The sequence below is a fragment of the Fukomys damarensis genome, unplaced genomic scaffold (genome assembly GCF_012274545.1).
Source record: "Fukomys damarensis isolate Sample0158 unplaced genomic scaffold, DMR_v1.0_HiC HiC_scaffold_27, whole genome shotgun sequence".
NCBI classification, from domain to species: domain Eukaryota; kingdom Metazoa; phylum Chordata; class Mammalia; order Rodentia; family Bathyergidae; genus Fukomys; species Fukomys damarensis.
Window position 1 is genome coordinate 2,913,317 of NW_022900939.1, and position 18,495 is coordinate 2,931,811.

An 18,495-nucleotide genomic window follows, 5' to 3' on the forward strand; every position below is an offset into this window, starting at 1 on the left:
TTTTCATGCCACCCCTTGAACACCGCCATCAAAGTCCACTTCCTCCACCCTTCGCGCTGTCCCTTCGCCCTGTGTTATTCTTCCCTGCACCTCCCTGCTGTGTGTATATTTTCTCTCTTGTTGTCGCCTCATGACTTCATTTGTTTGATCCTGCTCGACACTTAAACAGATGCCCAGGTCTTTGTAGAGTCTCAGTGATTCTGTATTAAATGAATGAATGAAATAATTAAGTTTTGAATCCAACTGCATTGTTACAATGATTCTTTAAACCACTGTGGATCATAGCAAGTCACAAACCTTCCAGACAGACGAGTGAGTCATTTCCTTGATAACGGGAAGCCAACCCAAGGCCAATCTTAGATTTTGACCTATAATACTTAATATCTTAAGACTCCTAAGCATCCCATAATTTATATAATTATGTAAATAAATATGTTGTTATTAAATAAAGAAGTTGTGAATAATTTCTGAATTTTGGAGAGATCAGATAGTTAAATATTTTTAAAATTTCCATTTATGGAAATATACTTTATCAAATTGCTGTCAGTGACAGATTGCTTTAGAAAAAGTTTTACTCTAAATCTAGGTTACAAAATGTTAAAATAGGGATTAGAAATGTTTTAAATAAAGAAGTCCTAAAAAAAATGATCCTTTACCACTTCAGTTCCCAGAACTCAACCCACACACATCCACAGCTAAGTAGTTTTTGACAAACATGGCTAGAACGTGGATTGGAGAAAAGACAGCCTTTTCAGTAAATGGTTCTTGAAGACTTGAACAACTACGTGCAGAAGAATGAAACTAAACAGCCTCAGCACTTACAAAAACCAACTCAAAAAGGATTCAACACTAAAATGTAAAACCTAAAAATATGAAACGTCCAGAAGAAAACAGAAGGGTAAAATTCAGGACTTTGCAATGGGCAAGGACATTTTGGACAAGATCCATGAAGCACAGAAAAGAAAAGGAAAAGGTGACAAAAATGAGTGGTGACTAACCAACATTATAAAATAGGAAAAAGAAGCCAGTGAGAAAAACACATGAAAATATGGGTTAATAATTATTTTATAAAATTTTTCCATCGATGAGGTATTAGACTTAAAAATATTTATGGTTTAGAGAGCAAAGAGGTAGAAAAGGCAAAACAAAACTTAAGAAAGAAGCAGGATAAAGCGACACCACCTTGATGGTGAGGTAAGAAGGCCCGTGGCTCAGTGACCCAGAGAAATATCAGTTTAACCACTGATTCTAGTTAAAAGACACCGTACCTCAAACCAATGCAAAAGCCAGGCCAGCCACATCCAACCGGGCAAAGCAAGTTCCCCACGCTCACACTGTGCCCTCCCTCCAGCTGTCCTAGCTGAGCGCCAAGAAAGAAAGCCTCAGTGCACAGTTCTCTCCCAGAGGGAAGAGGAGACCAAGGAGGATTCACTCAACATCCTGGGCTTTCAGCTCCCAAGGGTCCAGTTGCCATCTCACCCACCCCAGTGGCTTACGAAAGTGGTGAGGGGATTTATTTCAGGGACACAAAGCACACCAGTCAGTGGTGTGATGTACCACATTTGAGAATGCAGGACAAATGTGATCAGCTCAGTGGCTGCGGAAAAGCTACTCGAAAAACTTAAACATCATTATGTCATTTAAAAAGATGCAATAAACTAGGTATACAAGGAATGTAAGTCAACACTGCAGAGGCCAAATATGCAAACACACACAGCCAACATCCTACTTGTCCTTATTTGTGGTAGCCACATTAGTGATGATTTGGAGCTCGGTGTCAGTTTTCAAACTTAAATGGTGCTCGCTAAGCTTGACAATGTTTTCTTTTTGTGTAACCTTCCGTTTCCTACAAACATCAGGTAGGTTTTCTTCTGGGCTTTTGTCTATATAAATTCACGTAAATAATACTGGCTGCTATTTAAGGAAATTCAAGAATTGCTGTGACATGACCAGAGAGGTTTTTCTTGCTCGTATGTTGTTTGGTTATATTTGTTGAATGAGAACTCACACAAAGATCCAGGGGCCCAAGTTATTTCTAGTTAGTGGTTTCTAAGTACGACCATCCTGAGTAGCCTGAGTCTGTACAACCACTGGCAGAGGAAGAAGGTGAAAAGAAGCCACATAGGGGCTCACAGGACAGATTCGGAAGTGGCATGAGTGGCGTCTTTATACTTCCTCCCACACAGAAACCACGCTGCCTACCTCTACCTCCAGCTCAGCCAGGTAGTCGCTGTGGAAGGTTGGTGTCCAGGCTATCAAAGAGTTTAGGTTGTCTCCATCCGGTTCCAGCAAGGCTCCTTATAGTCCAGAAACTTATGAACCAAAACAACAACAACAAAACAGCCATGTCCAGGGCACAGCCTTGGATCAAAGTGAAGATGAGGAATAGTAGTGAAACTCCCTTTCAGAAGTGACAGTTACGGAAGACACCCTGGTCAGCTGACTTTGTTCGTACCTATTACTTCCACAGAATAGCAGGCTTTATTTCAGCATATCTGTACATGGGTACAACGTACTCTGATTGTTACCATTGCCAGTTACTCCTCTTGCTCTTCCCTCCCCTTCCCCTACCCTTATTCCTTTCCTCTTTTTAAACAGTCTCTTTCCTACTTTCATGTCATCTGGTTTTGTTCTGAAATGTCCCTGAGTGAATATTACAAAGGCCTCTCATCCTAGTGATAAGCTATATTTCTTTATGAGACTCCACTTTCCACAGAACTCAGAAGACCAGAATGCTTCTAAGGAGACAGACAGTAAAAGGACGGCTCATGTGGTTTCCGTGGGTCTGACCTGACCCTGTTGGCAACTGAACCAGAGACATTCTGGCAAAGAACTTGTTCACACTTCACCAATGTTCTCAGACTTTACAGAAGGCTGAGCTTAAGAGCTACTGGTTAATTGATCTGATGGAAGAAATTTCAAACCAGGCTATGGTATGTGTATCGTTGGATGCTTTTAGCCAAATTTATAGTGAGAACTGGGAGCCAAGAGCACAGCAGATTAGAAAAATTTAAATTTTGCTCTCAAAAGAACCACATATAAATTGGACCTAGAGGAGGTATGTTTGCTGATAAAATCAGTGCCACTGAAAGGACCCAGTTCAATTGCCAGTTTCATAAAGCAACATAATTTTGAATAAAGTATAAAAGTCAGTATCATAAGCACAGTGACAAAGAGATAAAAAAGGAACAACTGGTAGACTCCAGCATGTTGAGTTGAGGACTGGGAAGTTGGAGGTGGTGATTTCTCACTTATGACTTTTTGTTTTTTAAGCTCTGTGGTATCATACAGAAGCCTCAGAATGCAGAGTTTGGGGTTTGGGTTACAAAGAGAAACGGGAATAAAATGTGTATTAGTATTAGACATCCACTTGGATTAGAACAGTTGGCCCCACTTTCCACAAACAATGAGAAAATAGAAACTGAGAAATAGCAGGATTGGGAAAACTGCCTGTTCAGGGCCCTCTTTGAAGAATGACCTCTGTAACTGGTGATAATTCTTGTGGCCATAGACTCAATATAGCTGGTTTTGAAGAGAACAATGGTATCAGAGATTCCAGAATTGAAAGGTTTTCCTTTTCAATGTCAGACGTTAGGTGAGTGTCCCAATTATTTTCTGCTCGGAGAAGAAAATATTTATCATTTTAAGAACCCACAGCTGGTGTAGGATGTCTATTTATCTCTGTATCTCTCCCAAAATTGGACCTTTGGGTAGTATTTCTTTTAATGAATTTGCTTGCTTCTTGCCTGGAACTTTCTATAAGACCAGAGAACCTTATACCAGCAACCCTGGAAGAGAACAACATAGAGTCTTTCTCTATTAGAATAGCTTCAACAAATTGCTCTCTCCCTAATATGGCTTTTTATTGTGCCCATGTAACTTGCACAGCCTGTGGTGGGAGCTATGTGTGCAGTGTCACCTGCAAGGCCTTCTGTTAACCCTTTGTACAAGGGGAGCTTTCTGACCACAGCACCTTTGGAAAATTTTTCCTGTTCTGAATGCTAAATCTCTGCCTGCACGTACTTCTATACATTGGTATTTTGCTTAGTTAATTCTTTGGTGTTTTGTGCACTTTGATTCATTGGAGTTGGTTACAGTGGCATTAATAAAGTTTAGAAGAGTCATTTTGCCTTTTTTCACATTTCCTGTTTCTGTTAGGGCTTTTGCTTCCTTGCAGCTCACTGGTGTGTGATTCGTCATTGGTGGGAATCAACATGGTGCAGACTGTGTCAGAGCCCAGGTAATCCAGTGTACAGATCTCTCAAGACGCGGTCACCCTAGTAGGTAAGACAGGTGTCACTTCAAGTGGACTGCATGAGGAGAACCCTCTGCTGTAACTAACTCCTCCATAGGTCAGCAATGCAGGACCTGATGCTGTGTGGTTACAGCCCACAGTGTAATACGTTGCTTCCAAAAGGTGTGCTGTTTTCTTCTGCTGTTGCCCCACAAAGGAACAAACCAGACATGAAACGCAGCAGAAGCCAAATAAAATATCACAACCACAACACCAACAGCAATAGGAAAAGAGACGAAGATAATGTACAGTAGAGTAAGTAATTAGTAATAGTACAGATGGACAGAAAAGAAGGAAGGTAAAATAAGGGGCAAAATAGATGTAAAGAGTAGGAAAATTGAGAAAGAAAAAGAGAGTGAGATAAAACCCAGTTAAGATAAATGAAATAAAATAAAATAAAATCATAGAAAGATAACAAGAAGCAACATTCTAAAACTTTAAAATATAGAGATAAACTGGATAAAGAAGTTGTGGTTTTTCTATAAAATGGAATATTACTCAGCCATAAAGAGCGAGAGAATAGATTCATTCATAGGAAAATGGATACATATTGAAGATATACTCCTAAGTGAAATAAATAAGTCCCACATGTGTAAATACCGAATAGTTTCCCTGGTGTGAATATTCTGCAACAATGCATAAGATTCTAATAAGATTACTGACATTTAGAAATGGGAGGAAAGGAGCTAAAGATGTAGGGAAGGTGTGATACGTAGGGGAAGAACAAAAAGGGAAAAGAAAAAAATGTGAGAGAATGAAAAGATGAAAATAAAGTGTTTGTAGATGGGGAGGGGAGGAGGGGGTGAAGGGAGGACAGAGGTAAGGGGAAAAAAATGAGAATCAAGACTTGCCATGTAAAGGTACATGATCCCAACAATGAATGTAACTGTACTGTATCCCTAAAATGTACCAATAAACTCAATAAAATTAAAAATATATATAGAGAGAGATAATAAAAGATAGAATAGAGAGGAAAAAGAAAAAAAATACTCAGAAAATTCCTCCTGGCCAAGGAGCTTAGATGTGGGAAGGTCTTTCTCAGCCTTGTAATGCTGAGTTCATCAGAGGAGTGGCGGACAGTGGATGTTGGGGGTCTGCTTGGCTCTCAGCTTCCATCCAGCAGTTATGGAAGTACATGGGCTGCACCCTACATTTCTGGCTTGGAAGGCTGAGAAAATTGTGATGGTGTCCAGGGTCTATTTCCTAGGGCGGGCTTTTGTGTGCACACACTGGGGCCCGGCCAGAAGCCCTTCTCATCCATGCAACTCCGGTCAGTGTGGGGCCCCACGGGGAAGGTGCTCGGCTTCTCCAGGGGCTTGAGTCTGTGCACCTGGCAGTGCAGCCTATGTGTGGGCCACAGGTAGCCCTTTTACTGACCACACCTCAGCAGTGTGTACCTCACCAGCCTGGCACGCTCCCACCCTTGAGAATTCCACACATTATAACTGGGGACGTGGTGGATGACCAGGCTACGTCCCTGTGAAGAGTCCTGCTGTACAGAGGATGTCATTCTCAGGCTGAATCCCCAAACTGGATTTAGTCCATCTCTAAGAGTTGCCAAGATTTAACAGTTCCAGGTTTGCTGAAAAGTTCAAGTCCAAAGTCCCCTCTGAGATGTAAGGCAAACTCTTAGCATTGAGACCCTGTAAACACTGCAAAGAATGACAAGAACTTCCAACATATAATGGCACAGAGTAATTATTCCCATTCTGAAAAGGGGGATAGAATGGAAAGGTACCAAAGCAAGAGCAAAACCCACCAGGGAAACATTAAATCCTACAGTTCTGTGTCCAGCTCTCAGGGAAAGTTGTGGTGAGGTGAGATCTCCAAAGTGCCTGAGCAGCCCCTCCCCTGTGGCACTGCCCCTTGCAGATCTTATGGCCTCTTTCTGGGGATGGATGAGCTCACAGCTTGTGACTTTTCTCAGGAGATGCAAATTCCTGGATTCTCCATCTTTCTGGGGTCTTCACTGCACTTTGAGCTCCACTCTCCCAGCTTCACACACTGCCTGCTTAAGGGCACATTGCCTGGCCTCCCAAGCCTTCTTCTAAAATCTGGGTGGAAGATTCATGGACACCCACAACCCTTCATTCTCTATGCCCATAAAACCAGCACCACACGGATGGTGGCAAGGTCTGCTGCCAGCTCAAGCAGTAGCCAAGCCTGCTTGGATCATGTCTGAAGAGGCTTCAGAGTGCATGGGCTCTCTTCTCACTTCGAGATCATTCAGTTTTGCGTGTCTGAGCCTGTGATGGGTAGGAACTCTCTAATTCCTGAGATATCCTCAAATCATCTTTCCTATTGTCCTGATGCAAAGTGCTTGACTTTCTGGCAAAGCTTAAAAAATTTAAGGGTTTTTTTTAATGGAAGACATTTTAAATCTAAATTGTAACACTCAGTTTTACCCCAGATAGTTTTTCCTTTATTGTTATGATTCCTGTTATTTGCAAACTCATACAAAGGCTACTTTTCTTCCATCATCTTATATCTTCTGCCCAGCGCAGTCTTTTAAGAGCCTCAGACAACCTTGTATGTGTGACCTTATAATTCAGAAATGGGAGTGGCAGAAAGAGTCTTTGTAGATCAGCTAGTTAGGCATATTCTAAACCAGGGATTCCATACCTCTAAATGCACACACACACACACACACACACACACACACACACACACACACAGCTTCAAGGCTAAATAAAAATAAATAAGGTTACCTCAAGAGTAGGAGTTCTTAAAGCATAAAATAGAATAATATATCTGGGTGGCAATTCAAGATGTTTACCATAAAAAGTTACAAAATGAGTTAGGGCCACAATAAGAGCCAATCTAGAAAGAGACCATAATGCCATCCCAGTCCAAGGGCATGAAATGCATGTTTTTGTCACCTAACTATCGTTGCAGACATAACCGATAGTCACTGTGTTACTACAGTCTAAATTTTTTGATTTATGTATTTTCCTCCTCAAATTCTCTTTTTAAAGTTTTTAACTAAGAAAACCTGAAATAATTTTTCAGTTTCAGTGGAACTAAAGGGTTGGACCTTCATGAAGTTAAGAAACACAGCCTGGTTTCAGCAAAAAAAATAAATAAATAAGGAGGCAAAAAAAAAGACAAAACTGATGGGAAATTCCTTGATGGGAAAATAAAAAAAAGCAGATTTAAAGCCAAAACATTTCAGAAGAGACAAAGAAGGTCACTAAATGCTGATAAAAGGAACAGTCCATCAAGAAGATATGACTATAAATACATATGCAGTGAACGTTGGTGCAACTGACCTCATAAAGCAAACAGTACTCGACATAAAAGGACAGATAGGACCCAGTACAATAATAACAGGTGACACCAATACTTCATTCTCCCTGACAAATAGCTCATTCACACACAGAGAAGGAAAAAACCCTCACAAGAAATATCAGAGCTAACCTACTCTACAAATCAAACAGACTTAGCAGACCTACAGGTATTCCACCCACCAGTGGCAGAATACACACGAGTCTCAGCAGCTCATGGAGCTTTGGCCAAAATAGATTATATTGTAGGTTTTAAAGTCTTTCTTAACAAATACAAAAATACCCTGAAGTTATTACCAGATCATAATGGAATGAAAGAAGAAAACAAAAGAAACTGCTGAAACTAAACAAACACATGCCGACTGAACAGCAATGTATTGAATAATCAATGGGTCATTGAAGAAATCAGGGAAAAAATTTTAAACCCTAGAATCAAATGAAATAGAATCCATACTTACCAGAAAAATTGGAGAGATCTCACTCTTGAGAAAAATGAGGTGGATGATCTTATTTTGTTTGAAAATGGGGCCCGTGTTGAAAAGATATTAGAATGCATCTGATCACTACACTGTCTTCATTTGGTAGAACAGAAAATTTAAATTCAGAAAAGAAGTAACTTTCACCAGTGTGTCAGAACACATTTCTTCCCAAACTTGTCTCTGGCGGACTCAACACCACCATCCCATTTGGAATGCCACAGAGGCACTAAATATAAAAGAGATCTAACAAGTCCAAGATGGGGCCACAGGGATGGGAGGATTTCTGCAGTAATTCTGGGACACTCAGGTGACAAGATGCAGTGTTTCTCAGCTCATCACCTCCCTCATTATGATCTCTCTTCCTGTAACATTGTTCTGGTCATCACCTAAAATGCCCCTCTAAAGGCTCACTGTATAGAAGACTTGGCTCCCCATGGAACACGAGGCTTCTAACTTCATCAGATGATCAATCCTGGTGAGGTAATGGGGTGATGGCACTATTAGGAGGTGACAGAAACAGGAGATGGAGCTTAGATAAAATGTGTGGAACGTGGCATGACCTCAGAGGTGGCCCTATTCTTTCTTGATGTCCCTCCTCTGCTTCCCGACTGCCATGCACTGAGCAGCTTCCTCCACACATCCTCCTGCTGTGATGATTCTGTCTGTGACAGGACTAAAAGCAATGGAACCAGGCCATGGACTAGAACCTCTAAAACTGTGAGCCAAAGTAAACCTTTCTTCCCCCAAGTTGTTCATCCCCGGTATTTTGTCACAGTGACAGAAAGCCAAATAACACAGAAAACTGGTAACAGAAATGAGGTCATTGCTCTGATTATACTTGATCATAAGATTCAGAGCCTTCAGAATTTGTAGGAGGGAGGAGTTTGGAAAGGATTGGATATGTGCTCTAGAGAAGCCTTCGAATGTTGTGAACAGAGCTCAGTGGATGTCTCATGGGATCTTAGCAGACTAGAATGCTGATAGGAATTGTGACAGCGGAGAATGTGCCCACAAGATTTCAGATGGGAGTGAGGACTCCAATAAGAATGAGACTAGAGCTCTACTTCACGTTTCCACTACCTCCTAGCAAGACCATCAAATTATGATCTTATCAAAGGGGTAAGCAGCTTATGAAATAGAATCTTCATGAGCCAATCACTTCAAAAGTCCAGTATCTGGGAACAAAGATTTCAGCATGACGTTTGTCTTTGGGGGATATTTTAGATGGTGTTCTAGCAAAGAACTTGTCTCCATTTTTGTCCATGTCCTGAGACTTTGTGCGCTGCTGAGTTTAAATGTATCATACTGATAAATTCAAGGGAGGAAATCTCCAATCAGCACAGTCCTCACACTGTCAGGGGTTTTATTTGCAGCTATTTAGTGATAATCTGGAGCCAAAAGCAGAGCAGAGAGATTTTTTTAAACTTGCACTTTTATCAGAAAAGATGTGTAAAATCAGGGTTAAAGAAGGTATGGTTTCTAATTAGTGCCACTAATTAAAAAGCAAAGGACTTTGTAAGTGGACAATAGGAAAGCAGCTTTGAAGGCATCTTAGAGTCGGTCAGGCCCACCCATCTCAGACTCACGGACACCAGATGGGAACTTCTCGGGAAGACTTCGCTTAGCAAAGTGAGCCCTAGGGGGCCCTGCTCCTTTGGGACCAGCAACAGAAGTGTGTTCTCATGTTAGCCATTGGACGCCACTGCAGCCATGGTCAATGTAGGCTACCACCCAGTTTGGCATCGCACCTTGGTGCTGTCCACGTGAGGCTGGTTGTAGAGGGAAGTAGACTGCAAGAGTTGCAGAGCCATGGAGGTCTCTGGCCAGATTCAAAAAAAAAACCTGAGTGGCCTGGCAACATATGACAGGGTCAGAGTCCACGCAAGCATCCCTCAAGGGTGTGACGTGAAACTGTGAGAATGAAGGCATGCTGCAGTGGAGACACTAGAACGTGGAACATCCGCCCAAGAAAGCTGGAGGCAGCGAGCAGTGCTAGGACAGGAGAGAGGCCGGGAGTCTGCAATCAGCAAGGCTACCTGAGAGTCACACTGTGCCAGGTTGCTGCATGTGGAGCTATGGAACATAACGTTTACCTACTGCATTTTGGTCTAGCTTTGCTTTGATTCCTTTCTGCTGCTTTCTTATTCCTACCATTCAGAATGGAAATATTTATCTTGCACCTGCCTAGCCAGTGTAAGTTGGAAATATGTTACCTTCTTCTTTAATTTTACAGGAGCTCACATCTAAGAAGTTGCTTTGAATTTGAGAGAAGACTTCAGACTTGGACTTTAGTGTAACACTGGAACTGTGAGAATTTGGGAACTCTTGGAGCTGAACTAACTGCACTTTGCATGATGAAATGGTCCTGAGCCTTTGGAATTTGGAAGCCACAGATAAAATGTTAAGGATTAGATCATGAGGGCAATAACCTCATAATCCATCAGCCAGTTCAGAGCCAAACAGGCTGCTAGGAGGAAAGGCCCAGCTGGAAGTTGGAACAGCCTTGGTCTCTTTTTCTCTCTCTCTCTCTCTCTCTCTCTCTCTCTCTCTCTCTCTCTCTCTATGGTTTCACTGACTACATCTTTCTTTTTGTCATGCTTCTGCCCTACCACAGACCTAAAAGCAATGAAGCCAGCAGATCATGGACCAAAGCCTCTGAAACCAGAAACCAAAATGCCCCTCCCCTCCCTTAATTTGTTCTTCCTGTGTATTTTTTTATGGTGATACAAAGCAGACCAACATCAACATCCATCTCTACATTATCTCCTCCAAAGCTTCCTGTTACACATCTTTCTCTAAACTCACTGGCTGAGGCCACTTTCTTACATGGGCCTGGGCCTCCTCTCTGTTGATGCTTTGAATATTTGCTGATAGCGCGGTTCAGAGGAGCAGCAAAATCTCTGTGCCAGACTCATTGGTTACTGACTACTGCCTCAGCAATATATGTATTCCTACTTCCTTTTAATAGAAGTCAGAATTAGAGTGAAGGGAGGGCAGGGACAAGGGGAAAAAATGAGAACCAACACCTGTCATGTAAAGGTACAAGATCCCAATGATGAATGTAACTGTACTGTATAGCTAAAATGTACCAATAAACTCAATTTTAAAAAAAGAAGTCAGAATTAAAAGTTTGAGAAGATAAATACTTGTCTGAAACGTCAGAGAAAACATCTAAATTAAGCTCAATAATTTGGAAAGTACATTCCATAGTCTCTGGAATATATTTTATCTCCCAAAATAATATTTACATTACCTCATAGGAAAAGAGTTGCTTTTGTGTTCTTGAGACAAACTTCTATGGAGCACGGTTAATATTTTCTCATGTTTTCTGAGCAGGTCTAAGGAGATTTCTACTACAGGGATTTGAAATATATAGAAAATATAATTATTATGCAAATTCTGGAAATCCACTTTTGAACGTGATCCGAGAAGACAGTGGAGCCAGAAGGTGTGCCTACTTTTATGCAGTGTCATTGGGTAAAATTCAGAACTTGCGCCTTCCTGGTTCCTTTGTGTGACCAACTGTTTCGCCTTCTCACTGACACAACCCAATTAGAATCATCTTGTTCCTTCATCCTGGCGTTGTCTGAGCCCCTTGAATCCTTTTGTGGCTTTATCAACCTGTGCCTATCATCTAAGATGACGCTGTGTACAACGGTGGTAAGGGTAAGAGAAAGGAACTCTTTCTGCACAGTTCACACTGATTATCGGCTTTTAGTGTGGACTGTTTCAGCCCAGACTTGTGAGTAAACTGCGCTTTAACACGTGAGGCGGGGCTTTCAGCTTCTGTGAGTGAGCGGGAGCCGATGGCAGGGTTTTATATCCCTCTCGCTTCATCTCTGCAGGGGCTCTGGGTGTTAAAGGCTCCGGAGACGCCGAAAGAGGGCATTCGCTGTGCCCTTCACTGTGCTCTTCAGGGAAAAGCACTGTCACCTCCACGCACTTCCTCCAGCACCAAACCTTTGCTGCGTTCGGATGAAGAAGACCATGCGGAGGGACTGGGTCTTCCTGAGGTCACAGTGGGGACGTGGGCAGTGCTAATCGGCGGCTGCGCGAAACACAGGGGCAGGGTCATTCGGCTGCTGGAGTTGTGTCCGTTTGGTTCCACCTGTTATTCTGTTTGCCAGGGGATTCTGCTTCCTGCCAGACCCAACGGGATTCTCACCACATTCAGGAAGCCGGCTGAGCCCCTTGCAGCAGGCCTTTGGTCCCCAGTACCTCTGTACCCTCCGCTGCATTAGTCTCCATGTTGGCCACCGGCCTCCACCTAACCTCCGAGGTGAATGTGCCATCCTGCTGCTACTGCGTTTTGAAATAAAGAATGCTTCGAAAACTGATCCCTGAAAATTGCTAGCACAGATTTTAAGTCTTCCCAACACACATATAAAAATGATAAATTTGTTAATTTGATAATGTTAATGAGCTCGACTTAGCAGTTGCACAATGTATACATGCATCAAAATATCCTCCATTTTTATCTGTCAATTGAAAGAATAAAAAGAAAAACTGCAACTGAACATGGTGGTGCACACCTCGCTTTGTAGCCCTATGCGAGCCTGAGACAAGAGGATCACAAGTTTGAGCCCAGCATGTGCAAATCACTGACTTACCAATACTCTATCTCCAAAGTACAAATAAAAACGGGTTGGGAGGTAGCTCAGAAAAAAGACCATGGGTTCCTTCCTGAGTTGTGAAAGTAAAACTGCTTTATGATAGAAAATTACTTAACAAATTAGCAGCAACAGCCAATAAGAGAAAAGCTATGTCTGAGGAGGACCTTGAAATCCCACTACACTGCCAAGGGAAATGGCTGCTGCCTTTTTATTTTATGAGCACAGAACCCGTGACTCCAGCCTTCACTCCCACTCGGGGCTTCAGACAGTTGTGTTACAGAGTATTCCATATGGATAGGTAGAGATATACCTATATACATATGTACATAGAAATAAAGTTATTATTTTTAATTTTTTTACAATTATTATTTTTAAAGTTATAAAACAAATAGCCAGGCAATCACTATCAAGGCAAAATAAATTGAATCCTTCCCTTCTTCAGAACTTTCTAGGAAGCCCTTTCCCTTCAAAATCTCCGCTTACTGGCCTATCTTTTCAGTGAATATGATCTTCTCCTTTATCACGTATAAGTTTTTTGTCTGTGTACATGAATCCCTGCCAATGTTCCCCCATGTGTTTCTATATATGTGTGTATGTCTATTATTTCTAGTTATTTTCTTAAATAAGAGAAACGTGTCTCATTTCTTTGTCACACAAAGGAAGTATACATACGCTCTGTGTTAACCTGTTAGTTCTCTATCCCTGTGACAACAGAGCTGAGGAAAAACAATTTAATGAAGGAAAGATTTATTGTGGCTCATGGTTTCAGAGGTTTCAGTTCATAGTCCATGGCCCCGCTGTTTCTAGGCTATGGTGAGGTCGAGCATTGTGAAGAAGAAGGCATGGCAGAGACGAGCTGCTCACCTCACAGCAGCCAGGAAGAGGGGGAAACAGAGACAGAGCGAGAGACCGACCAGATATAGTCCCCAAGGTCCCACACAGTGGTCCAGTTCCTTCAACTAGTCCCTAACTCCTGTTTCCATCGCCTTTCAGTAACGTCATCCAATTAGGATTTCATCAGGGAAATGAAGCATGGGTCACGTTAGAGACCCCATGACCTAGACACTTCCCAAAGGCACCTCAGCAACCCAGCCTTGAACACAACGAGTCCTTTGGGGGTCGTACTGGATCCCACCCCCCACAGGGCCACATTTCAAGCAGGAAGAATGAAACAGCGAAGGTAAGCACTTTCAGTTTTGTGCTAGTACAAGAAGACTTTATGAAATCTCTGTATCCATATTCTGGTGCTCACGGCCAAGAGTTTCTGTATCATGTACAGCTAGGTCACTGGAACAACTGGGTTACATGTGTCTGTGATTCCCAAAGGATGATCCCAAGCTCTTTCACAAAGTTGCTAAACCAACTTATTCTATCCATTTCTGTTAACATGGTAGTATCATCCTTTCTGATTTTTGCGTATTATGAGTATATTGTGCTTTTAACTGTGTCTTTTCCTTATTACTAAGGTGAATAAATATTTCTTCATAGTTTTAGAAGCAATATGGAGCCAGATGTGCCGGTGCACACCTGTAATCCCAGCACTAAGGAAACTGAGGCAGGAGGATTGCTGTGAGATCAAGGCCAATCTGGGCTACACGGTGAGTTCAAACCCAGCCTGATCAGCCAGCACTACAGTGTGACCCTGTCTTCAAAAGCAAAATCTACTTGAATATTTTTCTGTGATTAACTTATCTTCCTATTCTGAATATTTTTCACAAGTTCCGTTTCATGACTACAGAAAACTTTTATTAGCTTAACATGGGTCAGGTGCTTATTTCCAGATCAGTCAGCCTCCAGCTGTGTGCTTAGTTGTTTTCATAAAATGGTGTTCTCAGATGGTGAGACAAGGAGGATTTAACTTCTTACAAAATTGAGGTGGGGTAGAGGGGTTCTTTGGGTGAAAAATAATATTTTCAATTCAAAAGGTCTCCCTTGGCCCTCGTCAATGATGCGAAAGGCATAATCCTGGTGCAAAGAACTGAATAATTGATATTCTTCGGTTCGTCACCTTTACCATCATCGGTGCATAATCATTTTCACCTTTGTCAATGGCCATGGAATCATCACAAGGCCCAAGACTGATGTCCGAAAGCAAGAGAAGAGAGAAAGAATGATCTACACCATAAACCTGACTGACACTAGTCAATTTTTTCTTCGTCATCTTACTTAACTTTTACAACATCTTGCATTAGGAATTGTAATACTTGCTTCAGACCTGAGAATTTACCCAAATCTACCCAACCATTTACAGGTGAAATTGTGATGTAGACTCAAGCCTGACCCCAAGCCTGACTGCATGCCTCACACCCCAAGGACACCTTGAGTCATGACAAAAATCTATTCTTCCCCTATTTGTCTTGTGCCACCGTGAAACTCAAATGGGAACAGCATGCAGCATCGCTATTCTCTCAAAAAGCTGCTACTGAAAGCTCAGCCGATCCCAACTTTGGACTAGAACCGAACAGAATAAAGCCTCTGCTCACAAGAGTCTTGCAGCGTGGCGCAGACATCTTGGTTCCTCCCCCCAATCAAATCACCACCAGAGAAAGTAATGCGTACCTCAGCTGTCTCTCTGTATCCACCCACGCCCTGACACTGCTGTCCCTTGAAACAGGACGCCTGGTGAGAACTGCTCATGATGTGGGCAGTAGGATGAGGAGAAATCCAGTATCTCCTGAAGAAACTAGACATGGCCATGCAGGAGATTTTCCCAGAGGCTGGGAGGCTTGGTTCATTTTTAAGGTATCGGCATAATAAGGCAGGAACTGCAAAGCTAATGAAGTATCCAGTGGAAAGGCAATTTCCGAATTCTGTCACTCTGACTTGAACAGAAAGGAAGACAGTGTAACAGGGAGAAACATCGAATAACAGTGAAGAGGAGGCCTGTTTCTCAAACATTTCTTCAGCCAATTTGCGATCCAGTCGTCTGCACAATATCCCTTGGTAATTGAAATGGTTATTCACTCAGATACTACAAGAGAAAGAAAAGAGGATCCACTATCACAATTCACAGTGATGCCCAGAAATAATCTCTGACACAAAGAACACCACAGTGCTGATGGCAGGGAAGATGAGAAGAAAAGAATGGAAGCCCTGGGCTACAGGGAAATAAATGCAAGACCCCTGGGGCCTCAGATACTGTAAGTGATGACACCAGACAGTACCAGGAGACTGCCAACTGTCCAGAAAGGGACAGGAAGTGGAAAGGAGGACAGGAAGAAAGTACCATGGAATTTGTGGATGTGTATTTCACCACATTTGTGACCTTTCTCTGTTTGTAAATACAGGATACACCTAGTGCCGGTGCCTGTTAGGAAGTGAGAACAAATTGTAGTTCCAAATGATATTGCACAGGCTTTGCAGTTCTCTCTTACTGGTGTTTTCAAAGTGAACCAAGCCACCGTAAGTACTTTTGGGAAAGTCTCCTCAAGAGGACTTTCCCCTCAGGTCTACGCGCCCTGGGACACCGGGAGTCTCCCAGTGACCTTCCTGAGGGCAGCTTTCACGTCCTTGTTCCTCAGGCTGTAGATGACAGGGTTCAGCATGGGGATGACCACAGTGTAGAAGACAGACACGACCTTGTCCTCCTCCAGGGATTTGCCCGGGCTGCTCCATATGTACATGAAGGTCAGGGTCCCAAAGAGAAGGGCCACAGCGGTGAGGTGGGAGGCACATGTGGAGAAAGTCCTGGCCCTGCCTCCTAAAGACTTCACCTTCAAGATGGCCTTGATGATGAGCAGGTAGGAGATCAGGATGACCAAGGCGTTGGCCAAAATCACGAAGTTGCCGAAGACGACGATGACGATCTCAGCGTTCGTTGTGTCACTGCAGGCAAGCTTCAGCAGGGGTGGGAGGTCACAGAAAAAGAAGTTGATCCGGTTGTCCTCACAGAAGGAGAGGGAGAAGGTGCACGTGGTACGCAGGACGGACCCTGACAGCCCACAGACGTGGGCTCCCATCACCAAGCTCCAGCAGATTCTGGGCTTCATGGCCACAGTGTAGAGCAGTGGGTTGCTAATAGCAACACAGCGGTCGTAGGCCATCACGGCCAGCAGGAAGCACTCTGTACCTGCACACATGGTGAAGAAGAAGAACTGGGCAGCGCACTGACCGTAGGAAATGGCCGTTTTGCCCGTGGCCAGTGTGGCCAGGATCTGAGGGGTGATGACTGAGGCGTAGCAGGCGTCCAGCAGGGCAAGGTGGCTCAGGAAGAAGTACATCGGGGTGTGGAGCCGGGCATCCACTTGGATGAGAATAATCATCCCCACGTTCCCCAGAAGGGTGACAAGATAGAAACTGAGGAACACCAGGAAGAGGGGAGCCTCCAGGCTGGGGTGGTCAGTAAAGCCCACGAGGATGAAGTCGGACACGGAGGTGAGATTATTCCTAGCCATGCACTCACCGGGGACCACCGACCCGAGGGTGAGAACAATGTAAAACGAAAATCCAGGCAAGGGAGCAGAGGATCTTTTCTCATGACAAGTTCAGTAGATAATCCTGGACCTATTTTCAGGTGTTGCTTTTCAGAAATACTGGATCTGGCTGGTTCTCCCTGGGTATCTCCTGTACTTTACGGAGCCGAGTCTGGAGCTGGTGCTTCTGATTCGGATTAATTCCAGTTTACATTTGAGAATTGCTGTGGAGATAGAGACAAGCGATTCTCGGGGCTGGGAAGGACCAAGATGACAGCTTCCGTACCCCGATCTGGGGCCCCTTCTAGCGCACACCCACCGCGTGGCCCTCTGGCTGCCACGTCCCCGCCATCGAGAGCAGTCCCTCTGGTAATCTCTCGTGGACTGGATTCTCCCTGTGTACCTCCCACGCTTCGACCTTGACTTTATCCCTTCCAGATACGACAACTGAATCCCGTCTTCTCACGGAGCCTCCAGAAGTGTGAAGATGATGAATCTGCTCCCTCATAGCATACACTGATGTATTTTGCTTATTATTATATGATTATTCAGGTAGGCAGACAGAAATCACCATGTCAGTATTAACACACAGGGTGATTTTGAGATAATTTAAAGGTAATGCATGTTTTACTGTAATACTTTTTAAAATTTAAACACACACCATATTGTTTAGTCAGCCCTTTTACATTCCGTACACTAAAAGCCCAAACAATGTGATTCCACATGCAGAGGAAGAAATGTCACTACACTGGTGCTGCTTCTAGGAGATGCTTTCAAACATCACGTGGAAAAGATGCTCCTTTCCTGGATCACTCCAGATAATTATATTTAGTGAGCTTTGCACAATCCTGACAACCCCGTAAACCAGGAGTTATCGTCCCGGAGGAGAACACCCCGCATAGTGAGGTGTCCAAGCTCACGTTACTCACTGGTGAAAAAAAAAATCCAACCCAGGGCTCTCTCCTTCCAAAGCCAGAGCTCTAACCCACACGATTACTTCCCTCCCCAGCAGAAGTACAGGAGGGAGAGCAACCTACAGAGAAATCACTGCTCTAGGCTCTGTAGTCCGACATCAATCCCCCGGGAGCTTGATATTAAATGTATCCAGCTACACATAACTGCAGAGCAATGAAGGCTGCGGACTTCAAAAGCAATTGTTGTGTCCCTTGTGTTTTTGGGGTACAATCTGAAGTCCGGCCGGACACGGCCCTGTGAGATGACCATGGGCCGGTGGCACAGACCCGTCCCGTCCCTTGTCCCCTCCCCTGGCCTGGACCTCACTTCAGAGCCGGTCCCGGGTCCCCAGGGCAATGTCGTCTCTTTCGCAGCGCGGGGCCCGCGGCTGGGGTCCCTCACCTGAGGCTGTGCGGGGTCCTGCAAGCAGCGAGAGGGCCCGGGTGGACGAAGGCAGCT

The 18,495-nt window shown here is 43.6% G+C and overlaps 1 protein-coding gene across 1 annotated transcript; it reads right to left on the minus strand.

Moving 5' to 3' along the window:
* Positions 1 to 16,119: 16,119 nt before the first annotated feature.
* Positions 16,120 to 17,117, minus strand: LOC104851210 (olfactory receptor 9I1). Its single transcript, XM_010608384.2, has one exon. The coding sequence runs from the start codon at positions 17,062 to 17,064 to the stop codon at positions 16,120 to 16,122; it is 945 nt and encodes a 314-aa protein (XP_010606686.1). The 5' UTR covers positions 17,065 to 17,117.
* Between the last annotated feature and the right edge of the window lie 1,378 nt (positions 17,118 to 18,495).

What these genes read in the sequence shown, in the direction of transcription:
- LOC104851210 (XM_010608384.2), bottom strand. Translation starts at nt 17,064, where the DNA reads ATGGCTAGGAATAATCTCACCTCCGTGTCCGACTTCATCCTCGTGGGC.